The 21,824-nt window shown below is 45.9% G+C and overlaps 2 protein-coding genes across 5 annotated transcripts in view; one reads left to right on the top strand and one right to left on the bottom strand.

Moving 5' to 3' along the window:
- Positions 1-5,576, top strand: part of CPNE2 (copine 2) — a 45,779-nt gene extending 40,203 nt beyond the window's left edge. For all 3 annotated transcript variants that reach the window (XM_063168014.1, XM_063168012.1, XM_063168013.1), the window contains exons 15-16: positions 2,894-3,130; positions 4,989-5,576. In XM_063168014.1, coding sequence (XP_063024084.1) covers positions 2,894-3,130; positions 4,989-5,096 — 345 coding nt within the window. In that variant the 3' untranslated portion in view covers positions 5,097-5,576. The remainder of the gene's footprint in view (positions 1-2,893; positions 3,131-4,988) is intronic.
- Positions 5,577-8,263: 2,687 nt separating this feature from the next.
- Positions 8,264-21,596, bottom strand: PSME3IP1 (proteasome activator subunit 3 interacting protein 1). 2 transcript variants are annotated; one of them, XM_063168016.1, is made up of 7 exons: positions 21,515-21,596; positions 18,480-18,622; positions 17,927-18,025; positions 15,991-16,117; positions 12,032-12,160; positions 10,111-10,175; positions 8,264-9,014 (listed from the first exon to the last, which is right to left on the bottom strand). In XM_063168016.1, exons 2-7 carry the CDS (start codon positions 18,607-18,609, stop codon positions 8,797-8,799), a joined length of 768 nt encoding a protein of 255 aa, XP_063024086.1. In that variant the 5' UTR covers positions 18,610-18,622; positions 21,515-21,596; the 3' UTR covers positions 8,264-8,796. The 2 variants fall into 2 exon arrangements, with proteins under 2 accessions (XP_063024086.1, XP_063024085.1); XM_063168015.1 differs by having other exon boundaries at positions 18,480-18,625; positions 21,515-21,574.
- Positions 21,597-21,824: the final 228 nt, after the last annotated feature.

The following is a 21,824-nucleotide window of genomic DNA, read 5'->3' as shown; positions in this document are numbered from 1 at the left end:
CCATCCCCTCTTCAGCTCGTGCATCAAAGCCACCCCTGGTGCTGAGTGGCTGCCTGAACCTGCCCTCCTCTTCCTCCCGCTCTTGCCTGCTCCCAGCATTTCAAATAAAACCAAAAATCCTCGTAGTTTTTCCATAGCAACATAGATCACAAACAGCCCTCAGCTCATAAGGGATGGGAGACTAAAACATCCTGGGGCTGGGGGAGGGACAGAGGGGTGTTACACCACTTGGCTCTTGGGGAAGGATTAATAAGCTTTGGGGAATTAAAAGTCACCTTTCCAGCAGGGTTCCTGCATCCAAACCTCCCCTTTCTCACCTCATGCTGTTCAGTGCTGCCTAATCCCTCCAAGTCCTGCTGATATCATTAACAAATGGATTGGGAATCATCCCAGAGCCCATGTGGATGCAGGGATCAGCCGTTTTAACAAGAAAAAGAGGAGAAAGGAGGCAGGTGCTGCTGGTTGGTGTGTGATTGACCCCCTAGCCTGGTCCCTGTGCACCAGCAGCTCTGATTGTGGCTTGGCAGAGGTGCCAGCCTGGCTGAGTACTGCAGCTGGAGCCCAGAGGTGCCACCAGCACCCCTGTCCTGCTGTCATTTACTGACACCACCAAAACTGTCACTGCTCATTGGGGAATCTCCCACTGATGCTCTCCAGCAGTGCCTCCTGGTCCTTTGCTTCATCACCCCAAGCAGCCCTGGGCTTTGAGGCTGATCCCCAGCATCAGCTCTTACTTCTTTTGACCTCTGAAATATGTTGTGATAAACATTTGACAAGCTCTGCCTCCCCACCCCTTTTCCTGCATATTTTCCAGCATTTTTTTTTTTCAGATCCTGTTACAGATTTTACAGAAAAAAAGGGAACAAAGGGAAATAACCCTTTCCATGTTTCCAGGAGAGAGTCCAGGCAGGGAAAGGGAGAATCAGCTGAAAGTCATTATCAGGTGCTCCCCTCAAGGTTTCATACTCTTCCTCCCATACTGGTTCCCAGATGGGGTGAGGTCCAAGTCCAGCTTCCAGTTATGACCAGTGCAGGTCTTCTCCTGAAATTTAGTCTTGTCCCCCAGACTCAGATCTTGCAGTCCTGCTCTGCAGGCTTCTGGTTGACCATGTTTTGCTCTCAGAAATTCGTATTTAGATAAAAACTAAACTCTGGACATTAAACTGTGCAGGCCAGGTTAATGCATCAAAAGGGGCTGGAGTGGGGAAGGGTCTGGCTTGGGAAAATCTCACCAGTGTCCTCAGTTGTGTTTAAGCTCTACCCAGCCTTGTTAGTACTTGGAGTTTAGCACTGCAGATCATCAAGAGTGGATGAAGCTTAGGGAAGGTTTCAGGGGATGTGGGCTGGAGGAAGACCAGAAGAACAGGCTTGGGGCAGCACTCCTTCCTTTGCTTTTCCAGGATGCTGCACTAGCGGTTTTCAGAGGAAATGGAAAGAATGAGGAGAAGAACAAAGGGCTTTAATGCTCTTAAGTGCTTGTTTTCGTCATTTCTCCAGCACACACAAGCTCTGTAATGTGCCAAAATTGAGCTATTACTTTCCCTGGAGACAGAGGAGATGGGAATTTGGGGGTCCACATGCTCCAGGTTTGCAGAGCTGAGTCCAGCAGGACCGTCTGTCCGTCTCTGTCCATCCTTCCCCAGCTCTGCAGGAGCAGCAGGAGCGGCCCTTTCCCAAGGGAAGGGGAGCAGTTCCCAATGCTGCTGCTCTGTCATCCCCCAGCTTGCTGACATCCTCTGCATCCCCCTCAGGGCATCCCACAGCCATGGCTTTGGACAGGAGCCCTGAGCAGTGTGGGATGGCCCCACAGCCTGGCAGGGCAATGCAGGAGATGATCCCCCCTCAGAGCAGGGAGATGTTGATGGCAGCACCCCAAAAACCACCCCACTGTGTGCAGGCAGAGGGAGATTTCATTTCCCAGCTGGGCTCCTGTCCCAACCCTGAATTCCTCCCGGCCCTGACAGAGATCCTGTGCAGTTTAGAAGTTGATTTTGTTTTGCACCATTAAGTACAGTAAATCAGTAATTCAGAAAAATATTTTGGAGTGGGAGCTGGTTGTTGTTTGTTCAAGATCTTTCAAAAAACAGGGAGAACAGGAGCACCTGAATTTCTGGATTCTGCTGAAGGGCATGATGCCAGCTGACCTGGGAAATGGTGAAGCTCACCCCCAAATCTCCAGGGGCCCTGCCACCCCTCGATATGTGTGAGTCCTGGCTGCAGTGTGAGGGTGTATCTCGGGATTTTAGCTGCTCAGAGTGACTTTGAGATATGTTAGAAAGTCTTTTTTCTTAGCCTGGTGGGCAAATAAGGAGTCAGAACTCTTCAGCTCTCAGTCTCAAGGTTGTTTATTGTTTCTTATCTATAAAATCCTTTCTCCTGACCTGCCAAGGTCCACTCAGCAGGACAGACAGAAGCACTCTGCCTGCCCCAGGGCTGTGTTATCTTTTTATACTACAAACTACGTGTACAATATTTACAATTACTTCCCAATACCTACCATTTATGTTAGACAGTGAGCTTCTACTCTAAACCAATTTAAAAGTGCCAGCATCACAGCAGAAGATGGAGGCCAAGAAGAAGGAGAAAGGTTGGACACACTTAAATTCTTCCATCTTGCCTCCTGAACACCTATTCTTAAAACCCCAAAAATCTATTTTTCCCACTGTAACAAACTAATTCTTATTCTACTTATACTTTCGTATAAGGTTGGTAATTTTTTCCACATATTTTTTGATATGACCAATGGGTCATAATCAAAGTCACAGGTGTCCTGGGCTCTGTGCCAAGGTCTCTGAGCCCCCTGGCATGGGTCTTGGTAATCCAGGACAGCCAGAGGGATGTCCTGAATTCCGACATCTGTACTGGCTATGACTTTGTGCCCTCCCCTCCGCAGCAATACTTCATCCTCCTCATCATCACGGACGGGGTGATCAGCGACATGGACGAGACGAGGCACGCTGTGGTGCAGGCGTCCAAGCTGCCCATGTCCATCATCATCGTGGGCGTGGGCAACGCTGACTTTGCAGCCATGGAGTTCCTGGACGGGGACAGCCGCGTGCTGCGCTCGCACACGGGCGAGGAGGCCGTGCGCGACATCGTGCAGTTCGTGCCCTTCCGCAACTTCCGCAACGTGAGTGGGGCTGCCAGGGGGGGATCCCGGGGGAGATGTGCTGGGCTGGCAGGGGGGGATCCCGGGGGAGATGGGCTGGGCTGCCAGGGAGGGATCCCAGGGGAGATGGGCTGGGCTGCCAGGGAGGGATCCCAGGGGAGATGGGCTGCGCTGGCAGGGAGGGATCCGTCACAGACATCTTTTCATGAAAATCCTTTCACTAAGATTTGCCTCCTGAGAAGCTGAGAGGCCTCAAGAGCAAAATGTAAACAATGGTTATCTGCTGCTGTGGAATGCAACAGGTACATCTGTGATTGGCCTGTCTTAGATGTTTATAATTAATGACCAATCACAGCCCAGCTGGCTCAGACAGAGAGTCTGAGACAGCTGCCTTTGTTATCATTCTTTATGATTCTATTCTTAGCTTAGCTAGCCTTCAGAGAAGAACCTTTTCTTCTATTCTTTTAGTATAGTTTTAATGTAATACATATAATAGAATAATAAATCAAGCCTTCTGAAATATGGAGTCAAATCCTAGCCTCTTCCTTCAACATAAGACCCCTGTGTACACCATCACAGGGAAGGATCCCGGGGGAGATGGGCTATCTACCTAATTAAGGTATCCAGGGCATCTACGCTGGAGCACTGATACTTGCATGTAATATACCTAGCAAAAACTAACATTAAAGTTAAGACTAAGTCTCTTGTTCTTGGGTGTGTATGGCAGCCATCTTGCCATCTTCAGTCATGCTTTTTATAAGCTACAAGAACGTAAAAATTGGTGGGTGATTGGTTGATGATTTATCATCAGGGTTTGTATTTTTGTTTGGGTTTTTTTTTGGGGGGGGGGGAAATTAGTTCTGGGGTTAATTCTGTGTTTGTTTGGGGGTGGTTGTGGAGTGATGATGACAGTTGGTTATTGTTTTTGATACTAGGAAATAAAGAGGAAGGTTAATTGAAAGTGTATTGATGACACATGATTTGGATAATGTAGGGATATATGGTTTAATTATTTGACAAAAAAAAAAAAAAAAAAAAAAAGTCAAGATAAAAAAAATGGATGGATTTCCAGACCTGGAAATCACCCTGCAAGTGGAACAGCCAAGGCAGAGGCAAGAGGTACCTGCCTGTCTTGCTCTGTCTTAGCCTCAGGGATGCTGTGGTGTGGATCACATAGATCAGCACTGCAGGGAGGGGAGGCTTGTGCTCTGCAGCTCTCTAATGGTTCCACCTGAGCCTGCTGTGTTTCTCCACCCCCTGTCGTGGTCAGACAGGTGGGAGCAAAAACCAGTGACTCAGAGCAGGACCAGGGTTCCTGCAGCAGGTGGGGCAGCACTGGGCTCATGCCCCTTGCCTCAGCCCTGTGCTGGTTTTGGTGACTCCCACTCAGGCCTCATCCAGCACCCGTGATGTGCCACACACCAAGGGCTTTGTGCTGAATTGTCCTGAGGAAAGGGCAATGGTGGCACTGGCCCTGCACGTCCCCTCTGTGGGATGAGTCCTTTGCAATCATCCAGGAGACAACTCTGGGACAGAGGCTGTTACTAGCATGGGTTTAAATGCCAAGGATGGATCTTGTGCTTATCTTACCCTTCTTTGCAATTTATCACTGTCTTTCTATTTCACCTCCTGCCACTCAGACCTGTTTTTTTTCTGACCTACCCAGGATATTTTGTTGCTCTGTACCAGTGAATTCTCTCCTGGAGGGAAGGGTGGTAGTATAGAATATAATAATCCCTGGTGCATAAAATGCTGGCTATCAATGGACTCTAAGGGGTATTAAATGCCAACATCTGGAGCTGGGCCAGCCCAGCCATGTTTGCTCAGTCAGTCCCCTGTGGCTGTCCTAACACTGGTGTTGGTTCCCTTTGGCTCACAGGTCCCCAAGGAGACCCTGGCCAAAGCTGTGCTGGCAGAGCTGCCCCAGCAAGTGGTGCAGTACTTCAAGCACCAAAACCTGCCCCCCATCAACTCGGAGCCCGCGTAGAGCCGTGCCAGGCTGCGCCCTCTGCATGCTGCCGGAGCCTGATGGTCCTGCCAAAAGCACGTCCCACATGCTTTTAAGAGAAGAATACCCTCCCTGAAACACTTTGTACTTCTTAATTTAATTGCTGAGTTCTTAAGATGCATCCCAGCAAAGTGTCTGGATTCATTTTGTACAGTCCTGGCCCAAGGTAACACTAAGCAGCCAGGCCATGCCTTGGTCCTGCTCCGTTGAGTCACTTTTCAGTATTGAATGTACTTTGTATAATTTCAGTGGTAAAGAATACAATTTTTATGATCAAAACTTGCTTTTTCCAAGCAATGAAATGCTTAATATATTATCATTCAATGAACTGGTCGTTGTATAGTTCATGTATTTGTGTTGTACCTGTACACCTGTCAGGTTCTGTGTTCATTTTTATACTGTGTACATGTTATATTTGTTATACTCAGGTTAATAAAGAAACTTGGACATTTAAAACAAGAGTCTCCTAGATGGGAAGGGCTGGGAGTGGTTTACACTGTCAGCAGTGCTGGGTGTTTGGAGTCACCCTGACAGGGCCAGTCCTGGTCCCTCAGTTGCTGTGCTGGCAGTGCCCAGGATCAGCCCCACACTGTCAATGGCAGCATCCCAGAGGGAGATTTAGTGAAGGTGGATACCCTGGGGAAGGCAGGATGCCCTTAATGCCTGCCTGAGTCTGTGTGCTTGGGAAAACCCTGGTGACCCCACGCCAAACCATCAAAGGGAGTTTCACGGTTCACTGCTGCTCCAACTCCAGAAAATTTTCCAAGTCTGAGTAACAAAAGCTCCCTGCTGCCGGGGAGAAGATGGGCTGGGTAATGAAATCCTGCTCTCCAGCAGCTCCTTTGAGCTGCTCATCAGCAATGTGCTAATTGCTGCTTTATGCTGCTCCTAACCAGATTAAGGTCTTTTGAAGCTGAGTGTGCTGCTGAATATCCGGCAGGGATCACCAGCCCTACTCCAAACTCGAGCAGACTTGACTTGAGTCTCCTCCCCATTAATGGAAGCTTTGAGGTGGGAGGTTGCTGTCCCCATAGAAAGCCTGCACAGACGTGTGCTGCTGGTTGTGCTCTCTGCCAGCAGCCTTGTGGCTGTCACTGCTGCCACCAGCACAGAGGGCCCCGGGCTGTCCCACAGTGAGTTGGCTCTAAGCACAGCGCTGGGTGAGACCCCATCCCTTGGGAGAGCTTGCACTGTTCTGAGAAACATTTTTGCCTTGCAAAACCTCCTGGAAGGGAAAATAAACAACCAACACCACCCTTTTCCAAAGGGAGAAGCAGCCTTTGAAGGGTGGCTTGTTTAAAAATAACGCTGTATCCAGCTCAGCTTCCAGATCGAAGTCTGCGGCCTTGGAAAATTTTTTTTAAATTTTATTTATTTCCATAAGAGAACCTCACACGCAGCTGCAGGAGCTCATAAACTCTGCTGCTAGTAGAGTGTTTGTGGGGGTTTGTTGGGTTTTTTTAACACCTCCTGAAACTTTAACAACTAGCACAGACAAGGAGCGGTTTATTGAGCTGTCCCTGGGGACGGGATGAAGCACACACTATGCAGTCATGGTTTTTTCTTAAAAACAACAAAAAAATGTATCTAAACCCACCAGTGAATGAGAGTTGCTGGAGCCAGCCACAGCCAGCTTGTCTCCAGCTTTGGCAGCCCAGGGCAAGGTTACTGCCACAGCTGCCCTTTTCAGGTCTGATTTACCGTCCATCCCATACTGCACTTCCCAGCACTGGAGTATTTTAATGTCAGATGGCTCCTGATGTACAAAGGTAAATGGGACCAAGAGATGGAGTGAGGAGCTGGGACAGCTCTGCAGTTTGTTTTCATGAGCCAGGCCCTGAGAACAGCAGAGCTGACTCAAAGGCATTCCCCAAGTGTCCTATTCCATTCTTCTAGGAACAGGAGAAAGGCAGAGGGCCCTCACATCTGCTTTTCCTGGATTATGTCTCCTCCTGGCCCTGCACAGCCCCATATCCACACCAAAATTTACACTCCATAATTTACACACCATCTCACCTGCACTTGCCACAATTGGCTGGAAACTCCCACTATAAATTTCTGGCTAAATCAGGCATTTTGACTTCAGCTGTGCAAGATACCACTCAGGAAAATGGCCCAGCATGCTGGCAGGTGGGCAAGGCTGCTCTGACTCTACAGTCAGATAACTGATGTAGTTTAAAGCCAGGGAGGAACACCAGCAGCTCTCATACCAACTCATTGAGGCTCTTGCCCATACAACTTTAATAAAAAAAACATGCATTTTTTTTGTGCACCACTTCCATTTCATTCCATAGCTCAGTAAGATGAAAAGTCACCAAAAGCAATGCATTAGGGAGGCTGCACGAAATCTGCTTATTTCCCACCTGGAAGTGCCATAATTACAGTAGCTGGAGAAGAGGCAGGAGCAACTCTGGAGCAAACACAGGAGGTGCCAGGCAGCCCAGTGCAGGGGAGGAATTGCAGTGTGTTTGTAAAGATCTGTCTGTGGAACAGGGCTGTGCAAACAGAAAGGGTGTTTGGCTAAGGATAGCTGCATTGTGAGCACAACTCTCCCCATTTCCTTTGGAAAATTCAGCACTGAGGCTAAGGCATGAATCCACTACAGGCCTTGTTTTCTCTGCTCCCTCCCAAGTCCCTCAGTGCCACCTCCAGTGACTGTCCTTTGGTACACACTGACCAGCTGCTCTCACAAGGGCAGCACTTAGAGCAGGATTGCACAAAGAGACTTCCACCCCTGAGCTGAGCTGTTCCAACCCTCCAAACTGCCACCAGCACACTGAGATTGAGAGGATGGGCCCTCAGCCCCACTTCTGGAATTCTCCAATTCCCATACAAAGGAGTTTGGCTGAACAGGGGAGTCCCACCCACTCTGGATTCATGCCCTTCAGGACACTGCTGCTGAAAAGCTCTGACTTGTCAAGCCCCAGTGTTGGAGCAGCCTTTGAGCAGAAAACCCACCTGCAGTTCCTGTGAACTCACTCAGACCAAGTTTTCCTTCACCACCTCTGCTTTTGTGGGAAACTGACCTACACCTCTCCTGGATGGTGGTTTGGACCCAAACAGTCTGCTCTGGCTGTTTGGGTAGAGCACAAATTGATTAATGGAATGAGAACAATTATGAATGGCACAGGCAGAGATAAAAAAAATGCATTCAGAATGTCTTTAATCATGTAACACTAAAACTTCTTTACAGTGTCATGGCAATCTACACTTCACCATCTGCTCAAATTTGGTTCTGCCCCCATTTTTCAAATACAGAATAAAAATGACATTTTAAAACAGAACACATGGCTGCTTCTACAAGACTTCACTGCTTCAAGTGATTATTTTTTGCCTGTTAGTCTTGTATAAACTTCTTAAATCAACATAATTCTTTCCATAAGAATTGTAAAAGATAAAGCTCTCTCCTCCATACCCTCAGACCTTTGTGACATGGTTAGGTGTGCCCTCTGCTTTAAGATGGCAGCTTTTCTTCCAGGCTCAGTATGCACCCCAGAAATGGAAAGTTGGGGGGGAGGGAGTGATGGGGGGGGAAATAATGAGTTACTTCAGGAATATCTGAGTGTAATAAAGTTGAGAGGTTAGCTAGAAAGATTATATTTGGGGCAGAAGGATGCAACAAGCATCCACCAGGGCTTTGGAAGATATTCTGCACTACATTACACACGGAGGGGTTGTGCTATGGACCATCAAAGAAGCTGTTGCCACGAAAGACAGAGGAGACAATCTTGCCAGTGGAATTGATGGTGCCCTCGCTGTCCGAGCTGGACTCGGAGTCGCTGCTGCCCGAGTAGGCGCCCAGGCCGGGCAGGATCCCGATGCACACGGCAGCAGAGGGACAGTGCACCGCGGAGCCTCCCACCGAGCTGCTCCCCAGGGACACGCACGAGGGCTTTTCTGCAAGACACAAACCTCAGTCAAAAACCAGACTGCAGTCAAAAATGAGAGTGCTTTCAATCAGCCCAGGAACGGCCACGTGTCGCTCACCTGCTTTTCCCACATAAGCAGGGGATGATTTCAGGATTTAATTAAAGCATAAGGCAGCTTTATGCTGTAATAAAAGCATTCTGACAGGAAGGACCTGCTACCTCAGGGGATTTTTTTCCTGCTCTATGCTGGCATTACAGATCTTTTTATTCTAAAGTTGTCAGTTTGATGCTTGTCAAGTACCAAACCCACTAAATAAGAATAAATGCTCTGCTTTGAGTAATTGAGTAATTTTTTTGCAATATAACAGCATAGTTGAGAAAAAGTTTTATTCCCTTATTCTGCTAGTCAACATCTCCCATCTTCCATGGCTAATTAATTATTTCTGCTGTTCTGAAAGTTTACTGAACAGAAGGAGATTCAGGAAGTGCCTTGGGTTGTGTTACACAACTGCAGCTCACCCGATTTGTGTCAGAGTAGCTTGACAGCAAGTCAATTGCAGCCCTGACAGCTACAGCTGAAACACAACTTCATTTTTCTTCTAGTTCCCCACAATTTTCTGAAACAAATTGATTTCAGGATGGACTGAATCACTTTAGAGCATGAAGTGGATGTATACAAATACATGCAAGGCTGCTGTGAAGAGGAAGAGGATGATCTGTTCTCCGTGTCTCCTGCCCACAGAACAAGCATTAGGCTTGAAATGCACCTAAGGACAATTCCATTACTTATCAGGTTAAACTCTTTCAGATTAATAAACTCTCAAAGGAAGGTGGACAGTCTATATGTGGAGACTTCAGAGCTCCTTAGACAAGCATCTGTCAGGGCTGGTTTGGGCAGGGGACATCCTGATAAGCTTCAGAGGTTCCCTGCAGCCCTATTTTCCATGAAGGCTGTCAGCTCCCACACTTACCATTTCTACTGCTTTAAAAGAGAACATGCCAACCAAAGTCCATGCTGTCCAGTGAAGGAACAGAGAAGCAAATCCTCTATGAGATTTAACCCCAACTCAGCGGCTGTTCAGTGACAGACACAGAGCTTCTCACACACAGAAGTTGGGACGTACCTGGATTCTTTTCCTCGTGGTCAGTGTCTAATTTCAACCTCTTGACACTGTTACCACCATCTGAACTGTGGAAAAAATAACAGAGTGTCTTGTTCTTCATAGGCAACCACTTAATTACTGTGAAGTCATTGTTACATCTTTGCCTTAAATGCTACAGCAGATGCCAGCAGGGTCCCCTGATGACCATCACCACTTCCACCTGCCTTTAACTGAGGCTCCTTGGGGAACATGCAGGATCCAAGGAAGCAGCAACACCTACACTACCCCTATCACCTTTTATCCTGGGAAAGGAACACACCTCTTAGAGTTCAAGTCAAAGCCCTTGCACAGCAACCTGGAGCTGCCTGTTGAGCAGGATGTGCCCCACAGGAGACTGGGAATGACTACCTGAGCTTCAGACACCCACATGGCCACAGCCTTGCACATGTGGATGATTACCACACTTGCTAATGCCAATATCCATGGCTTTTCCCTTGCAGGGCTTCCTTCCCCTCCTTCAAGCACCTGTTCTAAACCATCCAGAAACCTTGCACCCAGCCAGCCCAGACACTCTCACAGCAATGGACAGAGCTGCAGTGTCCACAAAGGTCCTTTCTGGGTCCAAAGTGGCATTGGGAGAAAGGAGCATGGCTTGGACTCCCGACTCTTCAGAGCTTCTACAGCTCTCCCCTATCACTGCTGAGATTTCCCCCCCACTCCTGCACGTGCCCAGTGCTAAGGCATCCACACAAACAAATGCTTCCCAGATTCTGCAGTGATGAACTGATGAAGCATGAGCATTAGGATGCATTAACTCTTTTCTGTCCCTATCAGAACATGCAGTACAGATGAAAGGTTATTCTGTGCAGAGAGCTTTAATAGTAATACATCCTTTAGAGGAAATTACAAAGCTCAGGGAGCAGATGATGAGCTCACACTACACTTGCTTTGGGCCACTTTGCAATAAAAGATAAGATGGCAAAAATAGAAGGCTGCAAAGCAAGTCTGCAATGGCATTGACATGTCAGTTAAGATGCTCTCTTTAAGCAGATGCCATCTGCAGACTTCAGAAGTACCATTAAGCACATGCCAGCTCCTTTTGTACATCCCACTGGGTTAAGTACTATTAGTTACAAGACAAAAACAACATTTTTGGCTGCTTGTTATCAGCTCAAGGTTTTTCTTTTCTGCCTTCCTAAAACCCAAACTATCACCCAACCCCACAGACATCAGGTGGTGGAAGTGCTTACTTCAGTTTTCAGACATGCAATTAATTGCTGTACTGGGAGCTAAACATCACCCTACAAGATAAGCTTCTAAAATAATCTCACATTCCCTGAGACAATTTGAACACACTGCACTTTGAGATGTCAGTAATCATCTCAAGTATTAGATGATTCATCTGGGGGAAATAAGTCTGGTCCCACATGCCTGGTTCCTCCATAACCTGTAGTACACCAACAGCTGTGTTTGCAGGCCAAGATCAAAGCAGCAAGCACATCACAAACCCAGCTGGGATGGAAAGGGTGCTGATGTATCAGAGTAAATCCATTAAAATAATCCATTTTAAACACGGGTAAAATTGGCTGATAAATCAGGCAACCTGAATGAAATTGCATTCGTGAGGTGACACTGATATCTGCAAACAGAGATGTAAAACAGATTCCCTCAAACCCCAAGCAGGATTGCCCAAGCCTGGCACTCTAAAATGAAGATCCTGCCCACTTGCTTTACACACACTTATCTATTTGATTTGCTTCATGTTTTTCCCCACAGTTTGTGAGAGCCTATAGAAACAAGACTGGTCTTTTCTTATACCTTCCCCCTTTTTCTTTAGGGCTAAGGTTTACACCTCACTCTCTGGAGGCAGTTTTGGCCTGTCTCCCTTTACACTGCTAACTGGGTTCCGTTCCTCAGGAATTTATAGAAGTGTGAAACTAACCTTCTGTGTTTCACAGCTCCTGCCAACAGCTTTGCCTGAGAAAATTTGTTCTTGTTTTCCACTGACTTCATGGGCAATTTCTTCTCAGTTTCCTTCTTTGGGTCCATACTGACTCCCACTTTAGTGAGAGTGCTGTGAATTAAGGGTTAAGGATCAGCTGGGAAGGAATGGGGAGAACAGACATTTCCTCCCTGATATATTTAGCCAGCTCTGCTGACAGCAGTGACCGAAGTTCATTCACATATTCTACCCAAATAAACTCATTTGTGATGACACTGAGCTGGTAGCCTCAGCCAGAGGAGAAGACACTTTCTCCTCTGGGGCTGGAGCTCTCTCTGGTATCAGGACCAGCTCTCCCTGTGAGGATGTCCAGGAGCAGCCTGGGAGCTGCTGTTCTGAAGCCAAAAAGGTGTAACACAACACACCCAGCACCCAGGAACACATCCACCATCCTGCCTTTTCCTTAGAAAAGCAAAAAGGTCAGGCTGGACCAAAACAAACAAACCAAAAAGGCAATGCAGTACTTCCCCTTCTATAGGGATCAACACATTTGTAATTCAAATCTGCTGCTCCACACTCTAATCCTTACCAGAAAAGCTAAGTAGCAATTTATGCACTCACTTCCACTCCTCAGACCTCCTTCTGCTGAGCCCAGCAGATTTCAGCCTAGCAAGACAGAACAGTTCCATTTTTTGGTTTGGTCCTTAGCACTCCACCTTTGCAGCTCATCTCTCTGTAAGGACCACAACGATTGGTGCTGGTCTGAGCATCAATCCCAGGAGAAAGGAGACTTTAATTAAGGGGAACTGTGGTCCAAGATTCACCCAAAAAAGACTAAAACTGCTCAGAAAAGCTAAGCAGACTAAAACAGTGTTAGCAAGGTGGAATGCAGCTGAAACCTATAATGAAGTGGAGAAGCTTGAGCAGGTTCTCAGATGGGATGAGAAGGAGCAGGGTGTGTTTATCAGGGCACGCTCTGCACACACTGAACACATCTCCTTGTGTGATGAAGGGAAATCTGCCAAAGACCCTGTTTGTAGATGAGGTGCCAGGAAAGTCACACAAAATTCTGCAAAAATTTTAACTGCACAGGCAAAGGCAAATTAACTTAGATTAAAAGCATGTTTATAAACTCAAACCTAGTGTTCTAATAGTTTCTCTTCTGACTACAGTTCCACAAGCTGGAATTTCACAGATGCCCCAGTCACTGCAGACAAATATTGGATAGTGAATTTTACATTGATGGCCCATATATTTGAAGCCATAGATTTTTCCCCCCACTCAACATCTCAAAATCAAAAACTTTTAGACTTTGTTTGAAGTGACACCCAGTCTCCAATCCCTTTACAGACAGGAATGTTCAGATGCCATTTATTACTTGATTTTCCTAAGGATACAGCAGTAACCCAAACTGTTCCTTACTTCAACCAAAAATCTTCTCAGCCCAAACCACTGTTCAATTTTATCTGTTTTTGAGATGGCACAGGAGTGCCATCCTGTGGCTGTCTGAAATCATCTGAGAGCTCCTCATGCTGATTTGATTTGATGCTGCCACACAATTCTTCCACACACTGCAGTGTTCAACTGCCACATTCAGGTCCATTACCTTGTTACAGTCTAAGCCTGACTGAGGAACTCAAAGGCTTTTCTTTTAAAAGATACCAAATTAGAGGCTTTTAGCTTCCATCCAGGATGGCATTCTCCTAAATCTCCTCAAATAGAAAGGCACAGCACATTTTTAGTAGGTATTTTATACATCCTGCTGTCATTAGCAAATGTAATGCTCTAGGCAGCCAAGAAGTGTTCCCTCTCAGGAAGACTACATTAGAAACAAACCTCTCAATCTTAAATATCAACTGCACTAAACAAGCTGTCCTTCAGCAAAGCCAGCTTCTTGGAGGGGGGACTGTTCCTACATTTAGATAGCAGTAAAGACAAGCTGATCTTGCTCTCAAATACTTCTTGGAAATGGCTTAAAAATATTTGTAAGTCTTTATCTGAACAGGGGGGTCTGCATAGGTAAGGAACAAACAAACCTAGTTGTTCATGCAGGAGAAAGAAAAATTCCTATTCATCCACGCATATGAATTTCTTATGCTCAAGAGTACATTAAAATATTCCAAGGCATATTTATCCTGAGGATGTAGAATTTTGTGATTGTTCAACCTGAAAAATTAAGAAAAAAAAAGATCTCTGTACTTGAATATTGACACAGTTTTTACCATGAAATTAATGCCTCTGGGTAGCTTAAATTAAATGCTATTGCAGGAAAAAGAGCAAATAGTGAAATCCATTGGGTTGAAATTGCTCTTATTAATTTGGAAGAGCACTTAAACAGCACCTATAAGTGCAGCACAGTGGTTTTTGTCACTGCAGTGATAAATTTGTTTTTATAGTAACAACCTGCAGAAGCAAAATCCACTTTTGCATTTCAGAACACCACGAAAAATTTCAAACACAAGTCAATTTAAAAAAGAAATTAAATGGGCAACACTTTTGATTTTCTCACAAGATGAGGTGACTATAAAACATTCTCCCTTCCTCCACTCCATCAGCAATAAGTTTAATTTTTACATTAAGACTTCAGATTCAGAGGCACCAACACTACTAAGAGTGCAAAGACTGAGGTGAGATGCTCTGTAATTCTTGATCAGGCTGTTCAGGGATCTGTGTGTTATGTGGCCAATTCAAGGCAACTCAAGATCCCCCCAGGGCTGGTGTGGCTCAGCCCAGATGTACATGACATAACAAGAGCTGTCAGCTGCTCCCACAGCACCATCTCACACTGCACAACCCTGGATCAGCCAGCTCCAAGAGCAACCATCACCAAAACTAAATATATCCATGAATATCCCATTAATAGATCCAGCAAATCAAGAAAATACTCCAAAGCCATCAGCTAACTGCAGCCTATTTCTGAAGTTTAAAAAATTCATCAGGATTGCTTTTCCCTAAACACACTCCTGAGCTAATTGAGATGCTCTTCACAGGACACGTGCTCCAAACTGTAAATCATTGACTAACACAAGGTAAGACCAATCTCTGTAATATTCACTATTCAATTTTATTTGCTGACTGGTTTTGGTCACCTCCTTGTGTCCACAAACTTTCCATCTATACTAAAGCTTCCCTGAGCATTTGTGTTTTGTTCACCTCTAACTCAAAAGCAATCCAGACAAGGAAACCATCAGATTCTGCATAGGTTCAGTAAACCTCAAAAAAACAACATTTTGCTTAGCACAGAAATTCTCAAACCATTCCAATCTCCCTTGACCGGCACTAATTAGAGAGGAAAAACATCCTCTATGATTTTCTAGCATATCTACAAGAAAATTAGGCAAATTTAACAGCAAAGCCAAACTGTCCTGTCCTTAATCCTGCCTACAAGTGTGTATTACCCAAAGGAGCCACGACTCCATGGGCACTGACTTCCCAGAAGAAAATCAGATGTATTTAATTTCTCATCCTGAAAGAATCAGCAAGGGAGAAAGCATCTAATACTCCAAGAAGAGTAACAGAGAGAGCAATCCACACATTATTTCAGACAGGAATGTTAAAATCAGGCAATATACAGATAAAAAAAGAGCGTGTAGTTTTCTATAAGAAGATAAAAGAAAAATATTAGAAATAATACACTGTTTTTTCTTTATGTTCTCTTTCTCTTTAAAGTTATGGTATTTCATGGCCTCACTAACACAAAAAACCAAACTCCAAAAAACCACATCCAAACCCCAAAACAATGCAGAGGGGAGAGGAAAGGATCAAAGAAGTGGGAGTTGAGGGGGAATATCAAACATTGCAGGGGTCTATCAAAGCTACAATGAAGGCATTAAACTTTGGAAATGTATCACTATACACATTCTGTAAAGCAGCTTTATAAAAAGAATGTCAAGTGACAGAACAAACTGCAGCCCACTCTTACCCTCCTCCAGGTAACCACCAGGCACCTTAGTGCAAAGGATATTCTGTATTCATTTAGTTCTTTCAGCTCTTCTTCCCTTCGTTGCTTTTCTAGTAGCTCTTGCTGCCGAGAAACCTCATCAAGGAAATGTGTCTCATCTTCATCTAAGCCTCTTACCATATTTTCTGAATAAAGAAAGAAGAAATTTGTTGGTTTCAGACACCAAGTCTGTCTGTCTCCTCTGAATTCTCTTAAACCAACCAATAACTAAAAAAAACACACTTCTTGCCTCAAAAGAGGAAGAACATTTTCTTAGAGCAAACAATTCCTACCTAATTAGTTCTAACACCAGTTCAAATTTTTTTTTTAAAGTAGAAGCAAGACAACTCCTAATTTTCAAATAAAATTAAATTCTTTCTAAAAATGTTACCCTATTTTAAGGAAAGTACATGCTAGTGCAGCAGGAAGGTCTTTTATTTCCTATTCTGCAAATATTCAGTGCCTCTTGAGCAAATTATTTAAATAGAATGGCAACAAAGATTATGTTTCAGGAAGACCAAATCCTGCTCTTTGTAGTCATCATCAGAAATCTTAGCCCAAACATCATCTTTAGTCCTCATTAAAGTTTAATTCCACATGTTAGGCTTTTACATGAAGTCACCATATTTTTAATCCTCAACCCACACAGGCAAGCCCTAGTCACTTTGAGGGCAAACTAGGAAATCCATTTACACCCATAATTGGCAAGTTGTGTCTGACAGAAAAGCTCTGGAAATCAGTGATTATTTGGGGTTACTTTATAAAAGCCAATCCCTGCTCCTTCCAACTCATGCAGAGCTCATTCATAAATCTTTCAACAGTAACTTGTAGCACTCACTATTACTACTGAGGACCCCTTCAGAGAGCAAAAGTAGTGGCACTCAGGACATTTTTTGACATGAATTAATCTCATTTTCTGCCTGACTCATCTGCAAACTAAGAGGAGCAGCCAGTGAGGTGCTTTGAGCTGAGGTTTTATTGAGGTTCCCTCCCAGGCACTCTGCAGCAGGTTTTGTTCTCCAGGCTAGGTGGTGTCTGATATTCTGCTGTGGCTGCATTAAAAGCAGAGGTGGGTTTATTCTCAGGGCTGCTTCCCATTCCAGTACTTGGATTACCAAAACAAAGCTGTTGCAGATCTAATATAACTGGCCAAGAAAAACTATTCATTTAGGCAGTTATTAGAAGCACTTCCTATTCAGGCTAACAGTCAATTTTTGGGTAGCTCCTTCAGCAAGAATTGCTTAGTCATGTTACCAAAAATTACTCCAAAAATGGGATCAAAAGTCTACTGAAGTTTACTGGAAACTCTAAGTGGAAAGAATGCTGTAGGCCCAGCTGGAGACTTAATGCATTAATGCTGCTATCTGTACTTGCCACTTTTCAAAGGGCAAACACTTTTCTATAAAACCAGAAATCCAGACATTTCATTAGAAGAGTCAAACATCTACTTCTAAAAAATCAAAACATGTAAGTTTACTTCTTCCAAATCATAATGTTAACTTTCAAATCACTTTTAGTCAAATAATTATGGCTTGGAAATGTAATAGCTGCTCTAACAGGATTTCTTTAATTGATTCAAGCATGTGTTAAAGCATGAGTTCAAGAGTCACAAAACCACAATACTTTGCCATTTCTTTGTGGATTGCTATCAAGTTTGTTTGGGATTTTTGGGGGTTTTTATTTTATATGCAATATAGCTCAGTATTCAACACTCTGCAGGCTTGCAGCTTGATAACTGCAAACACCTTTTGAGTTTTGCATGTGTGCAGTGATGCCTCAGTGTCTAGAATATGTTCCTTTAAAAATCCAGGATTTCAATACTCTCCTGAAGCCTTTGTTTCCCTCTCAGAGAGGGAGACAAAACATGCAGATAGGTCCTTTACTCAGAGGTTGTGCACAGCTGTTGCATACAACACAGTTTGCAGTTTGCAAATACAATGCAGCTTGCTGCTTACTGAATTTAAATTGCTCCTCAAACTCCTGCTGCTTCTTTTCTCTCTGTTCCTGGAGCCTTTCATACAAGGACCGTGGGTCATATGCCTCCTCTGGGCATTCTGAAAGGAACAAATCAGGAAGGGAGACCAGGTTAGAAACACTAAACCACCAACAGTTCTCAGTTCCTTCATATAAAAACCATTTCAATTACAGAATATTAAAAGCCATTACTTTTAATTTTTATTTCCCACAAAAGTGAAAAATTCTCACATCTTTTTCCCGTAATTACTGACATGAGCAGCACTTCCCCTGCAGAGAGCACAGCCCCTTCTCACAGTGCAGCCACCTCTGTTTCAAAATTTCAGTACCAGGGCAGGGTGGAGATGCTCCAAGTACTCAGCCTAACAAGGAAACTTGTGCTCTTGACACCTGTAAGCCCAGGATGAAACAAATTGCTTCTCTCAGTCCTGGGTGTCTCCTTCCAGAATTTATATTTCCCACCAAAGTGGGAAAGTGGAAAAAGTGGGAGAATTCTCAGCTCTTTTCCCTGTAATTACTAAAGTGAGCCCATACCTTTTGGGTCCTCAGGTTTTCGGACCTTTTCCCATTCCTCCTGCCTCCTCTTCCGCCGCTCCTCTAGCTCTGCTTCAGACACGAACCTCTTGTTAATCACCAGGTCAGCAGTGCCATCTCCCCCTTCCATGGTGGAATACTGTCTGCTGAAAACACAGTCAGGAGTCTGATCATGCTTTTCAATGAGTGATTACTAAATATCCTGAAAAACAGACCTGCTGTCCTCACAGTAACTCCAGTTCTCTAAAGAACACTGCATAGTAAGCACTGACTGAGACACAAACTCACTGCATAACTGCTAGAACTAATAAACATCATCTACTACTCCTTCTTTACTCTTTTTTCATATCTTTTCTGTTAGTTGTCTGCCTCGGGCTGTTTTTCTGAAAGTCATGTTCTAATGGATTTACTCTGCTTAAATAAATATTTTTAAAAAATTAAATTAAACACCCTCACCTACACTCTCATCCTTTTATTTCTGTTCCTCCACATATGTTCTGAAGAGAAATAAAGTGATGGCAAAACATCAAATCCCAAGTTCTTTTTGGCCAATCTATGAAAATTTGAGAAAGCTTGCCTGTTTTCAGTTGTTGAATGCGTTTATTTAGAAGCGATTAACAGTGAGATTTCAGAAATTAGCAACTCTCCTGGTTTTGGCTGGGACACAGCTAAACTTCTTAGCAGCTGGAACAGCTCTGGGGTTTGGGCTTGGTGTGACAAGAACATTGATAACAGCCTTTTAGATTTAGTCTAGGTAAAGGAATCTCCAGTGTTTTACACTCAGCCAGTGAGGAGCTACACAAGAAACCACGAGGGAGCCAGGACAGCTGTCCTGAACTGCCCAAAGGGATATCCCACAGAACCATGACCACACAACACTGCCCAGCATATAAACTGGGGAGAACTGCCTGGGAGCTCCCCAGCTGAGTGAGAGAGGGCTGAAACAGAGCTGGGGTTAGAAAATGAGCAGCACTGCCCTGCAGAGAGCACAGCCCCTTCCCACACACTGCAGCCACCTCTGCTCAAGATTTCAGTACCAGGGCAGGGGGGAGATGCTCCAACAGTCAGCCTAACAAATAAACTCATGGTCCTGACATCTGTAAGCCCAGGATGAAACAAACTGCTTCTCTCAGTCCTGGGTGTCTCCTTCCAGAATTATTCTGCCAGCTCCATGGAGCCCCAATGCCTGTTTTTGTTTCAAGCCTGTACCTCAAAACTGTACACAGAGGCACAACACAAACACAACACACAGAGCTGCTCATTTAAAGACAGGCACACATAACTTTTTTCTACTTTATCATCTCCCTGGATAACTGCAGCAAGTTAAGGATTGCCCACAGTTGTGCCAAGTACTGCTCATTTGGGATCTCACCCTGCATTTCAGCACAGAAGAGATCCCAGAACTTTTCCAAGGAGGAAGGGATGCAGAAACCCAAATTAGGGAAGAAACTGTTTATCATCCTTCCTTCATACCACAAGGAACCAGTCCTGCAGGAAGTCCTGAAATCCCAAAACTGATACTTTTGGGGGGCATTGCTTGAAACAAAAATGGAAAAACTGAAGTCTCAGCAGAAATCAAGGTTAGAGCACTGGACAAATATTTGTTACAGCAGGATGCTTTCTTAAGGTTAGAATTACTAAAAGAAGTTAAGAGAAAAGAATTCTCTTAGGAGCTGGGGACAGGAAGGACAGATCCAGGGCGGGTGATTTTATCTTCTTTAAACTTTTCTTTCTTTCTTTCTTTCTTTAATATCAAACAAAAAAAATCCACCCTAAGACCCTAACTCCGCTTTCCAGAAAGCATGGAACATTTGCTCTTTGAGTGCAATTTCTGAAGGTGGCTCAAGCTGGAAACCTACAGAGAAGATAAAAATTGAATCCCACTGCTGAATAGAGGTCCTGATCACAAGGCCAGCTTTGCTATCCAAGTGCTGCATAAACAACATAATTTGTTTCTCCACTTGTGTCATCTCAACCTATATATTTAGAGAGGACACAAAAAGTTCCAATGCAATGGTGACAGAAAGTAATAAAAGCAAACTGAGAGAGGGATTCTGCAAGAACACAGTCCTGTGCATCCTCTGGGGACTACAGCCTTCAGCAGCAAACCACCTGGATCAGTCAGTCTGCTCAGACAACATGATGAATTGATACATCAATTGATACATCAATTAAACCATGATTACGGTTTAATTATGGCCTGAGATGCAGCAATGGTGTTTCCAACACCAGCCTGAAAACTGGTGCCTGACACTGACAACCCCATCTTGGGGAAAACCTCATCAAGCAGCATCAGATTAAAGTTCATTTGCACTTGTAAAGTTTGGTCATCTTGCTGTATTCTTTGCCCTCTCCCATCTGAAGCTAACACACACAAACCAGACCCAACAGAAAACACGCCCTTGGCAACTTTTCCCTATTTATCAGTGTTTCCGTCTGATGACTAGGTATTCTAGGGCTATGCTGTCACTGCAAATGACAAGAGTTTGTCACAGTTGTAAACCACGTTTTTATAACACCAGACGGTAACACCCCAGGATCACAAAACCTCCCAAACCTCCCCACTCTTGCCACAACTGAGGCTGGAACAGATGTAGGGCAGGGACCGTGCCTTGGGTACCGGAGCGCAGTTTCCAACAGACTCAGCCCTCTGTGAACACCAAGCACGATTTACCGGCCCGTTCCATCAACCCACCGGGGCCGGGCCGGGCCGGGAGCGCTCCCCGCCCCGCATCAGCCGAGGCGCGGCGAGCCGAGCCCGGAGCGGCCCGGGATGAATCGGCCTCGCCGGCCTGAACCCGCCCCGGGCCCCGCTGCCTGCGGTACCCCAGAGCTCGGTACGGCCGTGCCGGGCTGGAGCTGCCCCGGGTCCTCTCCGCACCTCCCCTCCGGCCCCCGGCCCGCCGCGCTCGCGGGGCCCAGTCCGGCCCTCCTCACCCCCGCACCCCCAGGGCCCGGCGGCCCGGCCGCGCCGCTATCCCCGCCCCCGGGCGCTCCCTCCGGCCCCGCCGCCCCGGGCCCGCCCCCGCACGTACCGCGGCCCCTCAGAGCGAGCGGCACCGCCGGGCCCGCAGCGCCGCCATTGACCCCGCTCCCCTCCGCCGGCCGCCCCGCCCCTTCCGCCCGCCGCGGCCAACCGAGCCAGCGCCTCCTCGCTTGGCCCCGCCCCCGCGGCAGCCAATCCCCGCCGCGCTTACGGCGGGCAGAGCGGCGCGCGGAGCGGGCGGGGGTTGGCTGCAAGGATGACGTCACGGCGCTCCTGAGCCGCGATTGGGCGAAGCTCCGCGGCGGGGGCGAGGCCGAGGGCGGGGCGGGTCGCCCGGGAGACGGCGGGGGGCGCGGCCG

The sequence above is a fragment of the Melospiza melodia genome, chromosome 13, assembly GCF_035770615.1.
Source record: "Melospiza melodia melodia isolate bMelMel2 chromosome 13, bMelMel2.pri, whole genome shotgun sequence".
Classification (NCBI taxonomy): Eukaryota; Metazoa; Chordata; class Aves; order Passeriformes; family Passerellidae; genus Melospiza; species Melospiza melodia.
Note: the sequence above shows the minus strand (reverse complement) of the source record. Positions and strands in the feature narration are given on the sequence as shown.